At 36.8% G+C, this 14,095-nt stretch overlaps 3 protein-coding genes across 8 annotated transcripts in view; 1 reads left to right on the top strand and 2 right to left on the bottom strand.

Annotated features, from left to right (window-relative positions):
- Positions 1-2: 2 nt before the first annotated feature.
- LOC100650230 (chitinase-like protein Idgf4) lies at positions 3-4,465 on the top strand. 2 transcript variants are annotated; one of them, XM_012319801.3, is made up of 6 exons: positions 3-139; positions 897-1,032; positions 1,586-1,839; positions 2,173-2,476; positions 3,167-3,329; positions 3,690-4,465. In XM_012319801.3, the coding sequence occupies exons 2-6, from the start codon at positions 912-914 to the stop codon at positions 4,150-4,152; spliced, it is 1,305 nt and encodes a 434-aa protein (XP_012175191.1). In that variant the 5' UTR covers positions 3-139; positions 897-911; the 3' UTR covers positions 4,153-4,465. The 2 variants fall into 2 exon arrangements, with proteins under 2 accessions (XP_012175191.1, XP_012175190.1); XM_012319800.3 differs by having other exon boundaries at positions 3,672-4,465.
- A 322-nt stretch (positions 4,466-4,787) lies between these two features.
- LOC105666957 lies at positions 4,788-9,227 on the bottom strand (the record flags this gene model as incomplete). Its single annotated transcript, XM_048413341.1, has 1 exon — positions 4,788-9,227. A coding segment is annotated over one exon (756 nt), but the record flags the coding sequence as incomplete, so codon positions are not given.
- Positions 9,008-14,095, bottom strand: part of LOC100649910 — a 76,813-nt gene continuing 71,725 nt past the window's right edge. For 3 of the 5 annotated variants that reach the window (XM_048413247.1, XM_048413249.1, XM_048413248.1), the window contains 5 exons: positions 12,280-12,330; positions 10,718-10,894; positions 10,316-10,565; positions 9,757-9,940; positions 9,008-9,374 (listed from right to left, as the gene is read on the bottom strand). In XM_048413247.1, the coding sequence (XP_048269204.1) occupies positions 9,228-9,374; positions 9,757-9,940; positions 10,316-10,565; positions 10,718-10,894; positions 12,280-12,330 (809 nt within the window). In that variant the 3' untranslated portion in view covers positions 9,008-9,227. The remainder of the gene's footprint in view (positions 9,375-9,756; positions 9,941-10,315; positions 10,566-10,717; positions 10,895-12,279; positions 12,331-14,095) is intronic. The other 2 variants (XM_003403125.4, XM_012319810.3) reach the window with 1 other exon arrangement.

The following is a 14,095-nucleotide window of genomic DNA, read 5'->3' as shown; positions in this document are numbered from 1 at the left end:
AAGAAACGGTTTCTGAAAGATCATTTCGCTGACGTAAGAGATCCAATATCCCCACTACCTTATTCAATGGAACTATCCAAGGTATCAAAGTCCCTGACGAAGAAATCGCCACGACAGTCCGTTTCTTCCTTTCGAAAAGGTAAGACGTCTTTCATTCAGCCTTTTAAGTTTCTACAGACAGTTTTTGTTTTATCTTTTCGTTGGCGAAAAATACGTCCGTCCTTGGACTCTTTATTGGGGCCATCTTTAATTTTATACGGTGGCAATTTCTTCAGATCCTTAAAAGTGAAACTTTAGATTGTGCGATTGAAAATTATGTGATTTCTATCTGTATATTTTCGGTATTAGTTGAGAATATATCGATTGCCAATGTGTAATATGCCTGAATTTTTTTCTTAATATTTTGGTAATATCTAGTGTCATTTTCTTTATATTTGTAACCTAAAGTTTTAAACTACTGTCAGATAGTTTTCAATCATCTTTTTGGAAGGATAATAGGCGTATTTGAATTTATGCTTGCTGACACGTAGTATAGCATATAGGAACTGTTAATGGCTAAGAAAAGGAGAATCTATTAATAGAAATTGTAGTAGACATTTTACTTTTTTATAATTTTACTTGCTTAAGTAGATATTTCCTTTGAATTTGTATAAATGTTTGATATACGTAGTTGCTATTTTGTTTTTCAATTTTCATGGACTTCTTCAACTTTTTATCTTCTTTATTGCAAACATAACGTTATCATTCATTTATATTAAACCTTTGTGGGATATTTATTAATTATATAAATATAGAAATATAATACTAAATTACAAATATAGAAATATAATGCAATATTTCTTGGGAGCAGATCTTATTTTCAATATGCTAATTTTACTGTGTGTTAATTTCCGTAGAACCAGTCTGTGAAAATGAAAGTGCTAATTTTCGCCGCTATTGCGGTATTCTGCGCCCAACCGGCGCTCAGTGTTGACACACATGAGCACAATAAAGTTGTGTGCTATTGGAACAGCACGGCTTTCAACCGACAGGGTAAAATTTCTTTCGTTATTCCATCGAACAACCTATCAATTTGCTCGATCAATTAAAATCTGAAATTATAGTCTGAGAAATAGAAAGTTTGCCTATTGAGATGTTAAAATTGATCAGTTGCTTTCATGTTGAATATTTCAACATTTTAACGTTATATTTGAACAAGGAAAAAACTAATAATATCAACAATTATTATAGTCCAATTAAACGTTCTATGATGCTAGAGTAATCGTTATTGTTCTATTTAATATAACTGATTTATTTTTAATGATGATTAATATCATTACTGTTAATCGTTTATTGATTTTAGTAATCATTCAATTAGTAATTATAGATTAGAAATTAATGATTATTAATCCGTAGATTAGATAATATAATAGAAAGATTATCAATTATTATTCATTCACCTAATGCTTATTAAATGAATAACGATTTATATATTATATTAATTATTTTGATCATTGTCAATTAATTCAAAATAATTCTACTCTTCCATAGCTCTTCAATAGTTGTGTTTTTGACACTTATTGTAATTTATTGTGATATATTTCAGGGCCAGGAAAGTTCCAGTTGGATGATGTTCGATCAGCACTATCCCTCTGCACACATTTGATCTATGGGTTTGCAGGAATTAATACAGAGACATTAGAAGTTGTTCCTTTGAATCCATCTTTGGACACTGGAGTTGGATATTCTTACTACAAACTCGCCACACAACTGAAGAAAGGCTTCCCAGATCTGAAGATCTACCTCAGCATTGGTGGTAATGCTGATCCTGAGGATGACACTCACAAGTATCTTGTTGTTGTAAGTATTATTTTGTTCGTCACTCAATTCTATACATAGATTGCAATTCAGGATTGATTGACTTCAAGGAGCTGTCCTTTATTGTAATTTTTTCCTATAAATATCTTAGATCTAGACTATGTTGACAAACAATGTAAGTTTCTTTATAGTATTAAATACAATTTCATTTGGAAATTGAAAATTAAACAATATTGAAATTATTATTAAACATTGCATAGTTTTCTTTACTGCTATAAGATGGCACAAAGTTCTAAATACTTCAGATTTGACTTTCATTACAACTCAAACTGAATCTAAGTTAAAAAGACAACTTAACATCCTCAATTGCTGTAGACTGAGACGGCAGAATCAAGGTCCAAGTTCATTAACTCAATCAACCGTCTTCTCAATGATTATGACTTTGATGGATTTGACCTGGCTTGGCAATTCCCACCTGTGAAAGTCAAGAAAGAACGTGGTGCATTTGGATCATTCTGGCATGGCTTGAAGAAGACCTTTGGTTATGGTAAATTCAAAGATGACAAGGAGCAGGAGCATCGTGATGGCTTTACCATCTTGGTCCGTGACCTGAAAGCTCAACTCAGACCAAGAATGAAGGGCCTAACTATTGCTGTACTTCCTCATGTCAACAGTAGTAGTAAGTTCAGACTCCATTTTCACTTCTTTACTCTGTTACTTCTTTAACTTCTTAAAACCTCTCATAACATGGGATTGTTATGAACGAATTTTCTTAATCAAAGATGGCAATATAGCGAGTTTGCAATCAGGTGAGATTAAAGATTTGGACGATAGGTATATTGGATATGATATTAGTATCCAGATGTGACGAGGAAATAGGGACGAAAAATTAATAGAAATCACGTAGTCTGTTTGCTTCGAAATTAAGAACGTGCTGCCGCGACCAATCTTGCCTTATCTGTGGCTGTGCGTGTAACTGGCCAGCGTCACGTTCTCTAAATATTGAACTTAGGGAATCTGGCAACTTGTAGGACCTGTAACGTGTTTCCATATACCTCTGTGTTGGTAAAATTGATTGCAAATAACATACACTGCTGGTCATAATTATTAGACACCTACTTGTTACATTTATCAGAAAATTTCAACTAATTTTAATTCTTATGTAGGCAATTAAATTGCTGCAGTTATCAAACACGTGTTTGAATAAGTTCGAAGTTTTAATATTTTTAACTTTTGTGTATAAATTTCCACGCAAAAATAAGCCCTAAATTTGGATATTTCAAAATAAAGAAATATTTTTTAGTTCTGTAATATTTTCGTAATTTTTTGTTCTTGTGGATTCTATCTTATTATATTTAATATCTTGCAGTTTACTATGATGCGAGATTGCTGGCACCCAACATCGATGCCGTGCACCTGTTCACTTTCGACCAAAAAACGCCAGAACGTAATCCACAAGAAGGGGATTATCCAGCACCCATTTATGAGAGTTATGGACGTGTCCCCCAAGACAACGTTGATGCCACAACCAGGTGAGGAACTTCTGTAAGCTATGCTTATCCTCTGCCGTCAATTATTAAAAATCCCAAATCGTCAGAAATTTATTGTACCAATAACTTCATAAAAAATCAATTTTCCTTTAGTTCAAAGGGACTTCCTGGTTCCTGGTCTCACTAGTTTACAAAATTCCCCAAATCCTCCATCTACACCAGTTTCTGAAAATTCTAAATTACTAAGAATTTGTTTATTGTACTATTGATTTACTTATCCCTCTCCCTTCAATTCAAGGGGACTCCCTGGCTTTCAAGCGTTCCAATCCCCGAAATGCTCTAGAATCTCCATTTACGTAGCACAATTTTAAAATATCCGTAAAGTATTGATTCTGTTTCAAGGTACTGGCTCGAGAACGGTACTCCAGGCTCGAAAATAGTCGTGGGAATCCCAACATACGCTAGGACATGGAAGCTCACGTCTGACAGTCAAATATCAGGGGTACCACCTATAGTCACCGATGGTCCGGGAGCCGAAGGACCACACACAAACACGCCAGGACTTCTTTCGTACGCTGAGGTGTGCTCCAGGCTGACAGAATCTGCTGTGGGTCGTTTAAGACGTGTTGGTGACCCATCCAAGAAATATGGCGGCTATGCCTTCCAATCTTACAATGAGAACACAGGAAGTGACGGAATCTGGGTCGGTTATGAGGATCCTGACACAGCTGGCAATAAGGCTGCCTACGCCAAGGCGAAAGGTTTGGGTGGTGTTCTTATCTACGATTTGTCCTTGGACGACTTCCGTGGTGTCTGCACCGGAGACAAGTACCCTATTATCAGGGGCGCCAAATACAAGTTGTAAGAAGTTATTAAAGACTATTCGATGGACACTGAAAGAGTCGAAGGTGGCCAATTTTGGCACAGCTGAAGTATAAGTTGTGTTAGATCTGTTTTTTAATTAAGGCCGCGCCTAACAAATGTATTTCTCAATCTTTTTGAAATTTCGATCCTAAATGACCATTTGATTTTCAGGCATTTGCTTCGTGTTTTTTATATTCTTCACGTAGCTCTAGTTTTTTCGTATGTGCTATTTTTCGTGATATGTTAAGTATTTGAAAAAAGTACTGTATCAGAAGTGTTATATCGAGAATAAAGATGAAATAGTTTGGCGACTAGTTCTTCCTTTCGCCAAATTCTTTGCTGCCACATTAACACTATGACAACTGACTAATTTCGAGCTAATCTTTATTAGTGATCAGCTATTTTCACTAGGAATGAACCAAATATACTTTATATTTATAGAAAAGTTCAATAACTTCAAACATCTTAGCTTCACACATTAGGTTGCAAGGAATTTCCATAAATCTGTAGGAGGACTGATTTATATTAACATTCACATGGCGCCATTCTAGCCATAGTTACTGATTACCATAGTGCTAGAAACCAACACATCTTGATCGGTCGACAAGGTAGAGATTTATGAAACGTGCATGTATATATAGATATAATATATATATATTTCGTGCAGTCTATGAATTCGGATAAACACATTTGCTCGGGTGTGTACGAAAGGTTTCATTGTAAATGGACTAGACTCGATAAATATATCAAATGTTAGGAGTTATGGCACACGAGACACAGCTAATTCGTAGCCACTCTCATACGTAGAAACGAAACGTTCCTGAAATCTCTTGTACATTCGTAGTTTTGCATCCTCCGTATTAGCTCGACGTTATTGTCGAACAGAAATCATATTCGTGCTTCGTTAGAACCCACAGCGCTTCACCAAAAACATTCGTGCAGAAACGGTTGGTACAGTGAACGCGGTGTCGTAGACATCTTTGTTCCATTTGGTTCCTGCGATCCAGTTTGTCGTTCCGCTAAATCGAGATAATTTCATTAATACCAAGGTTGAGAGGGAACAATTTACTTCATAATAATTTTTGTGATTTCTTTAACAACACACAAGGTAAAATATATATTTTTGTTAATATAAAATGTGTAATTATCATTTTTGTAGAATCATAACTCTCTTTTTGGGGTTATGAAAAGTCACTTTAAAGGAACGACAAATCAGAAGCAGTTGTTGCAACAACACGAACACATCCTGCAGCATAATCGTAATACTTAGAAAATACTGGGCGTGGTAGTTGGAATAGCTTACACTCTATGATACAGTTAATAATTCGATATACAGTTTAACAGGGTTAGGGCACTCGTTACATTACGGCATATAATATAATGAAATATAATATACGTAGCGTTACAACGTACAATAACACAACGGTTATCCCTGATACTTAATCCTAATCTACTCTGACTTCGGTCCTCGTGAAGTGTTAATTCGAGCCCGTACGTAAGATTAGAAAATCCTTTTTCAAAATTGGAATTTGAAACTAATATGGAATTAAATTAATATGAAAACAACATAATTGATGTAGGTAAAATGGACAAAAATGAAGTTAGTACGTAAAGATCTTGATAGTGCAGTGGGTAGCGTATTAGATTACAACCCCTTGAGCTCTCAGATCGAATCCTAGAAATTTCCAGATTCAGTATCTCGCAGATTTTTTCTGGATTTATCATCTGAAAATTTCGGGGAGGAAAATTGTCATTTTAAAATGAAATGAAAAAAGTAAAAAATTCCCAACTTCATGAAAATCTAAGATATATCTGGGAGAAAAATTGAAAATTTCTGGAACTCATGAATTTTTCAGATCAAATAAAATTTGTAGCTATCAATAATTCACTTTAAAGTGATTTTCGTTGTCTTCTCAACGAGCTCGACGTGATCGAGGACAGTCGAGAAGGATTCTCTAAGCAGGAACAGGGCACACTCGACGAGATTACGTTGCTGAAAGCATATCTGTGACTAGATCCAGCAGCTCACCATGAGGTCGGATAGTGAAAAAATAAGTACGCGGAACTCTCTGACATAACTTTCTTCTATGCGTGAATACTGTGTGAAACGTTTGTTATGAAAAATGCTCTTTGGTGCTTCGATATTCTTTGAAAAAATTATTTCTTGGAAATGCAACTTTTCTGTTTATGTCATTAAGAAACTAAGAAGCAGCAACAAGAAGACTCGTCACATTCTATTCCTTACGTTTTATTATACTGGGGATGATGTATCTGTTGATTTCTTTTTTCAACTGATCGATGATAATCTCACAAATTTCGCGAAATTTTTTCTTCTTTTTATCAGAAATTAATTTTCATTTATTTGTTAAATATCCTTTTCAATGTTTTCATTTATGAATAGTGGAATGAAAATCTTTAACGTTCATATATTTCTTAGACTCAACGATATTGTTCTACAGATAACGATATTGTCTCTGAAGATACATTATTAATTAACGAAATGGCGCCATGCTGTCTCTTGAAAGTTTCCAAATTTCTTCAGTATTCTACTTTGAAACCTTTAACTATGATCCGTGTCTTTTTACTTAAATTTTGTTTAATGTCAGATGAAATTAAATTTTTTAATTTAAATTTTGTTCAAGTTCTGCTTCTATTATTTATTCACATTCAAATGGCGCGTTACGTATCTTCTGAAACAACCTGTAATAATAAATGCATATCAAGTAAATGCAGATCACGCAATTGGTCAACTCTTTGGATAAAATATCGCATTATTAAATACAGTGACGAATGTCGATAACATTTCCCTGCATAATAATCTCTCTCAAACGTTCCATAAATTTAATCAGTTAGTATTCTACTGTTTTTACAATTTCAACAAAATAATTATCAACGATTTTTGTCGACTGATATCGTTGCTATAGAAAGAAAAGGGGGAGGTGTGAATTATTTTTTAGAATTTCACGCAAGTATAGAATAAATAAAATCCAGAATTTTTATCAGTTTGAATGTTTCTTGGGGACGGAATTAGTCGTAAAGTACAAGCGTGTAGATGTTAGAATTTTCGATTGCGATTTTTAATTCGGCTCAATGGTGTAGTGAGACTGTTACATAAATCATAAAATATAAAAATTAATAAAAATTCGTTCATCTATAAAATATTCCTCTAAACTGGATTCTTTTTAAATGGCATAAACAATTTACATTAAGCGAAGAAAATTTTCTTTGTCTATAGATTTGATAAAAAAAATATTCTCTTTTCATATATTCTGTTAATGTTCATGATAAAGAATTTTTATTATGATGCAGAAGATGAAATTTGGGAATTTTTGCGACCAGCTACAGAAAAAGGACTCCTATTGGTTCTATAAGTTTCACACTCTGCGAGTTACTTGATTTCCAATGATATTCGATTTTTCTTTAATTTTTTCAAATATTAATTGATCAAGCGTTTCTGTTACGATTCCATTTATCAACAATATATTTCTTCACCAGCTAATTTCTTACTTAAATATATTTCTCGATTATCATAACTATTGCACGATATGCAAAGCTTTCTAAAAATATCCATCACGTTAGAAATATTTAACCGAACAGAAATCTCACCAAGATAAAAGAGACAACGAACAATTTAAACACGTTAGTGCAAAATTAGTAAAAAAAAAAAAAGAACAAAACAATAACAACGATAATGAAAGAAAACGACACGTGATATAAATGCATAAATAAATGATTACAATCATCTTTGTAGGGAGAAGACCGATCATAGTTCTCGAATATCATTTTTTTTTTTTTTTTTTCGTTATGCTTATGCGAACTGTCTACATTAAAAACGATACAAATAGCGATCTCCCCGATTTTCGGTGATTTTATCAAACTCAACAAGCGATTAATAGTACTAAGACACGAGTCACACTGAACGAAGAATTTTCTTATTATTAGCGAAATACATATCACGTGACTGGTCACGCATCTGCGTGGCCATCATCTTGGAAATCGAACCGAGCTTCGATATTAAATCCGTGCTCGGGAGGAGAGCCTACCTTTTTCAAATAAATTTCAATTGTTTATTCGTTACACGACGATTGTTTATTCATCGAAAACCAACTATACGCCCCGAATGTTTTAAAATTATCAATTAATTTTGTCCTACCTAGAGGAGCCTTTCTATATAAAAAAAAAAAGAAAAAAAAAAGAATGGTCCAGATCGTGTTGCAGGACCTTTTCTCCTCGTAACTGTGGGGCTCCATCTTCTAGAAACCTCCTCCAACAAGCACCAATCTCTCCAACTTCATTCCAACAATCCCTTAACGCGTGTCTCTACATGACAGAACACCGTGTGACATTGTACCTAGTATCTTGGTCCACATTGTTCACGCTGAGTACGCGCAGCAGCCTCTCCGTGTCTTTGCACGCATGTCTACTGGTCTGCTGCTGCTTCATCAGCATCATCGGCGTCTTCTTCTTCGGCCTCTTCTTGGTCTGCGGCAAAGTCAGCTCGAGCATCTGCTCGAGTCTCAGCCGGATAGGCCAGCCGGTCTCCTTGTAGTCGTCCTCTTCGTACGTGGACTCGCTGGCCTTCTGCAAGGTCTGGAAGGCATAGTTCATAGGCAACAGCTTTCTGGGTTGAGCGAAGGAGTCGTGAACTCGAACTGGACGAGCCAGGGAAGATCTCTTCTTGGCTGGGGTTAGAGGCAACGGCTGGGTCTTCGTCGACCTGGCTAAATTGCTGGTTTTGGTGTTCTTGAGAACTCTGGTCTCGTCCAAACGAGCCAATATCTTAGCGTTCTCCTTCAGCGATGAAGAGTTTATGGAATTGGTCACTCGATAGTTGCCCATAGTGCCTTTTGCGACCAGGCTGTTGTTCTTCGTGCTTTTCACTAGTTTTAGGTTATTGTTGTTGATCGCAGTGATGCTGGGATTGTTGTTGTTGGCAACAGTGGTCACGTGGCGACACTGTTCGGCACACTGTAGGCAATCGTAGTATTTCTCGACCGCGTTACGTCGTGCTGAAGCGGAGAATCGCTCGCGAAGGTTCGCGCGATTCTGGCGCTCGCCTGATTGGCGAGGCTGTTGTCACACCTCCTGAAGATACTTTAAGGGGCATAGAGTTTCCTTGTACAGCACCTCGCCCTCTTTGCCCGTGTGGTCCGCTGATCTCACATCCGCGGCGCAACGAACCATCGCTACGCCATCTACCTCCTCGCCAACCTGAATCACGATCTAGGGAAGAGTTCGCATAAATAGATTGCGTTGATGATACAGTATTATGGTGGATTACCAAGTGCATGTATTTAACATATGATACGCCATTATGATAAAGGCAAGATTCTTATCAATTAATAGGAGAATAAAATTCTAGATCTGACTTGACAAGCATGACGTGTATGTGCATAATAGGAGAAGGACCCTAGACTTCGAAATACCTAGGGCTATCGTAGTACATGTAGTATCGTAGTTGTTAAAAAGGATCTTGGCTCAGATTTGGTTCGTTCTCATTGAAACAAGAGTATTCAAAGGATTGACAATTAAATAATAAGGATTATAAAAATGTGAAGGTTATTTTGCGCGTAATTGTGTGCCTTATAACATATAGAAGGAATACCTGGTCACGTAGTAGGGTAATCTGGTCAGTTAATTGTAAGTTGCGAGTGACCTGAAGCGTCTTTTGCCCAGACTCCACTCGCATAACGTATGCACTGGGGAAGTAACCCACTCGGCCGCCCAAACATTTCCCTTTCCACCAGTCCTTCTCTGATTTATCAATTACTGTCACTTTGTAGCCAGCTCTGCGAAACGATTAGGTTTCAGATATTAGTAGAGACATCAAAGAGGCCTGTTCTTTCCCCAGTTCAATTTGCTATCCTCCCATCTTAACCAAAAGGCAAATGAATGGAAATAATTCAATGATTGAAAAGAGTCCCTAGGACAGCAGATTGAACAATCCCAGTTACTTTTCTATGTCCTAACTCAGGTCTCGCCCAAACTATTTTTTTGATTCTTATTCTATGTAATTCTTATTTAACTTTTAAACAATCTTCAATTACATAAGGTATACAAAGTATAGTATTCGTGATGATATTTAGTAGGCGAAATTCTCCAATGCATAGAAACGTTTAAATAACCGGGGTCTATTAACTGAGTGATTATCATTGAATGATTACTTCAAGTCCAACTCGTCCCGATGTCGCGCCTCGAAGTTGTACAGCACCACATATAAATTATTGGGGGGTAGGACACGTTTTCCAGGTGGATTCACGTGATTCTGATTGTTAGTGTGCGGCGAGGGGCAAGGAGAGGTGCTCGCCGATGAGTACGATTTTTCATTTTCATCTGGGAGTTCCATGCTGGACATTCTGATGGCCCCTCTAATGTGCTTGTGGACGCTGTGGCCCTGGCCTGGACTACATGGCGCTGCAATCGAGTCGTTCAAACCATGAATGGTATTTTTAACTTTTTCGAGACTAATTATCTCCACCTCTGCGCTATACTTTCAAGTCTGACTAATTTCATGATCTCGCTATATCTCTCCTATCAAGGAAATCCAGTAATTGATTAATACTCACATAATCTGTTGATGCTTCCACTGTCAGAATGTCTGGGTGGTGTGGACTCTCTTTGGCCCCCGGTATAGTAATCACGTGGACGATGTCGAACATGAGCGGTGCCCTCTGGAGAATCCAAGCTGAGACTCTTCATCCTTAGGTTCAGTCTCTCGCGTCTACGTTGTGGACTATGCGGCGCTTCATGTTCCATAATGAGCGATCATAGCAAGTTAGCCTTTGAGGTTAGCTCGTAGCTCGACATTGACGCCATTTTACAAAGCAGTGTTACTTTCTCATTCTGTTTCTCGTTTCTCTTTTCTAGTTTATAAGCGGATAGTTAGAATAGAGAGAAGTCAGAGAGAGTTTGCTTGCAGGAAGAAACACGAACATCTTGTCAGCAAGATGTACCTACCTATCCTTCTCGTTTTTTGAGGTTATATCTGTCATTGAAGCTCGCTGTAATGATGTATCGTTACAGCGAAAAGCTTCCGGATTTTTTTTCTTAAATTAAACGGAGTTTAGGTAGAGATAGAGCAAGCTTGACAAGTTTCTACGATTCAGAGACAATCTCTTTTTCTCACGAAAGTATTAATTTCGGGAAAATAATAAAAGGTAAAGTAAAGTAAACCAAGGTGAAAGAAAATTATAAAAATAAAAAGAAAGAAATTTCAGAATCTCAGATTTTTTAAGGAAATTCAGTTAGCAGTGTAGAACGGAAAAGTGGAGAATACACGATTTTCAACAAAATTCGAATCCACACGTCGATATATGCGTGCAAGAAAATTGCAATATGCACACGTACACATAGATATGCAAGTGGAGGCTCGTAATTTTTAATCAATTCCCAATAGAGACAACAGGTTTTCATACATTTTCATTCTGACAAAAGTACTCATTTGGCGTCAACGTCGAGACCGGAAATCAACACATACAACGAGACAGGAACACCATATAGATATACGGTAACATTACGAATGCACACAAAGAAAGTATTTCTCTCACCAGGCGATAAACTTAACTAGTATACGAAACTTTTTAACACAGAAAATAATTTTATATAAAAAATAAAACAAAAATGATAAAAAAAAGGTAAAAAAGGCAAAAAAATGGGACACGACTCGCGCATCAAGAAGTGAAAGCATAGGAAATCGCAGGAGAGAACATTTTTATTTACAATATTTACATGATTTCTCCCTTGTACTAATTTTTCTTCCTTTTCATTGACTTCGAGTTCGTTTTTCGCGCTATACTTCCTACTTCATGTCCGTTCTTCCCCTACTTTTGTGTACATTTTCACCATACTTTTAAGATTCGTGCATTTCGATTTTTTCTTTGAGGAGATAATTTCTTAGAGAAAGAAAGCTGGGAAATTAAAATGCGGAATAATGTTTAATAACTTGGATTCGAATAATTATACATTTTTTTTCGTTGTAGTTTTTTTTTTTGAATTTCCTGACAAAACAATCCCAGATTCGACAATCGTGTTAATCATTTCGATCTTCAAAGGAAACTAGGCTAATTGAGATAATAGGTACTTAAGTGATTGGAAATTGCTCTGAAGTAATCTTGTAGTGAGTCCTTACCTTTACGGCGCGGTCTTTTTTGACACAACCTGTACGTAAACGATAAAAATTCTGCGAATAATTGGCGCCAATATAGGGATTTTTCTGTTATTTGATCATGCTGAATTTAGGAATAAATATCTTACATACATAAACTGGACGAAAATAAAAAGTTTGTAAGTTTCTATAACGAAAAAATTGAACAATACAATATTAAGCAATTCAAAATATTTCTCACTTCCAACTACTTTTTCAACAATACTCAAATAAAAAATTGTTCACTATTGAATCGGGAAAATTTGCATCAGCAATTCCACATTTCCAATCTCGCAATTCCACGGAAAAGAGCAACAGGGTGGGTTCGCAGAAATAAATGATCAACTCCTCCGTCAAATGCTGGTTGAATGGATGAACAATAAATTTACAATTTTATACTCTACATATTGTCAATTCCAAACATCGTTCCAGTCCTTACACGGAGATAATTTAGGCGCAAACAAGTTGTACAAGTTAAATGAAGAGAATTTTGTGCGCAATTCCAACGTTCGTTCACTTTAGCGCAATTCCAGCAAACTTCTTCGATTCGTGCGTAAACAAAGGTATTCGGAAAAATAGAATTGTATACATAAAAGTTGATCGATATTCGCTTTCCTCGAAACGGGATCGAGCAATTTCACTTTCGATTCCTCGACAATTTCAAGCTGCCTCTCTAATTTCACACAAAACTGAAACCAACCGATTTATACTTCGAAGTTGCATACTTCAATGTCGCGCAACTTCAGCAATTCCAGCGAGTAACACGTACACGTATCACGTCACGGTATATAAACGAAGACCGTACACATCAATTTCCCCCATTTGATTTTCACAATCGCAATTCCATCCCCTTACCATAGCAATTCCACGTTTTCAGCCCACTCACGAACGTTTCACCATCTAAAACCTACTTCACAGTCCACAACTAGTAATTATAGATCACGAGTCGCTAGATTTCAGTTCCTAGAAGCTTTAAATCCATTTCTTTTCGAAACGCAGATCGCTTAAGCGACGCGCGTCCAGTTCAAAGGTCATCGTTTTCTGTTGGAACCATGGTAAGAACGTTCGGGCGTCTTTTGCGAAGAGGTCGAAGGTTTCTCTTGGGTCATCAACACCAGTGGCTGCCCGAATGGTCTGGTTCCTGACATTGATCCACCGCTGCCCCGTCCTGGTCAATGGAATTGCAACGATTCCAAGATGATTTCGCCTTGATATGTTTTCTCACGCGCTTTCCACTCCAACTGTAGCTCTTTCTCTCTCAGTACAAGCACTGTTTAATTTAGTCTCACTTTTGAGGCTGGTTTTAGTCGTTAGTAGGTGCAATTCCGTGGGATTTCCCCGTCCAGCGCTGGTGGCGCCGTTATCGGTGCTCTCCCTATCTGTTACCGCGATATTTGAAGATTTCACCTCTTTCTCCCTTAGATGATTCGTTTGTTTCATGGAATTCCATGGAATCGATTGGAATTGCGCGTTTAGACTCCATGATGGAATTGGTTAGTTTTTTTTAACATTGACGCTAAAGTCGATTGTTACGTTACGTTTGCGATTTCGGAGACTAGGGAATTGGCGATAATGACTGCTGTTTTTTTGGGAACATTTCAAGCGATTTGGGACTTTTGATCGGATTAGTTATTTTCCGTTTTTATTTTTTAATGGAACTGTCAAAGTTACTCGTTCAAGAATCGAAGATCGTCTGTTTGTGATTTCTTCGTTACTTGAAGTTGGGGGACAGAAAGCGGGCAAACGTTTCTCTCTTCGTCCGTAGGAGGCCTCATGGTGAAATTTAAGCTTCCCGCCATAT

This window comes from Bombus terrestris, chromosome 16, assembly GCF_910591885.1.
Source record: "Bombus terrestris chromosome 16, iyBomTerr1.2, whole genome shotgun sequence".
Lineage (NCBI taxonomy): Eukaryota > Metazoa > Arthropoda > Insecta > Hymenoptera > Apidae > Bombus > Bombus terrestris.
The sequence above is the reverse complement of the archived record's forward strand: the minus strand, read 5'-3'. Positions and strand labels throughout refer to the sequence as shown.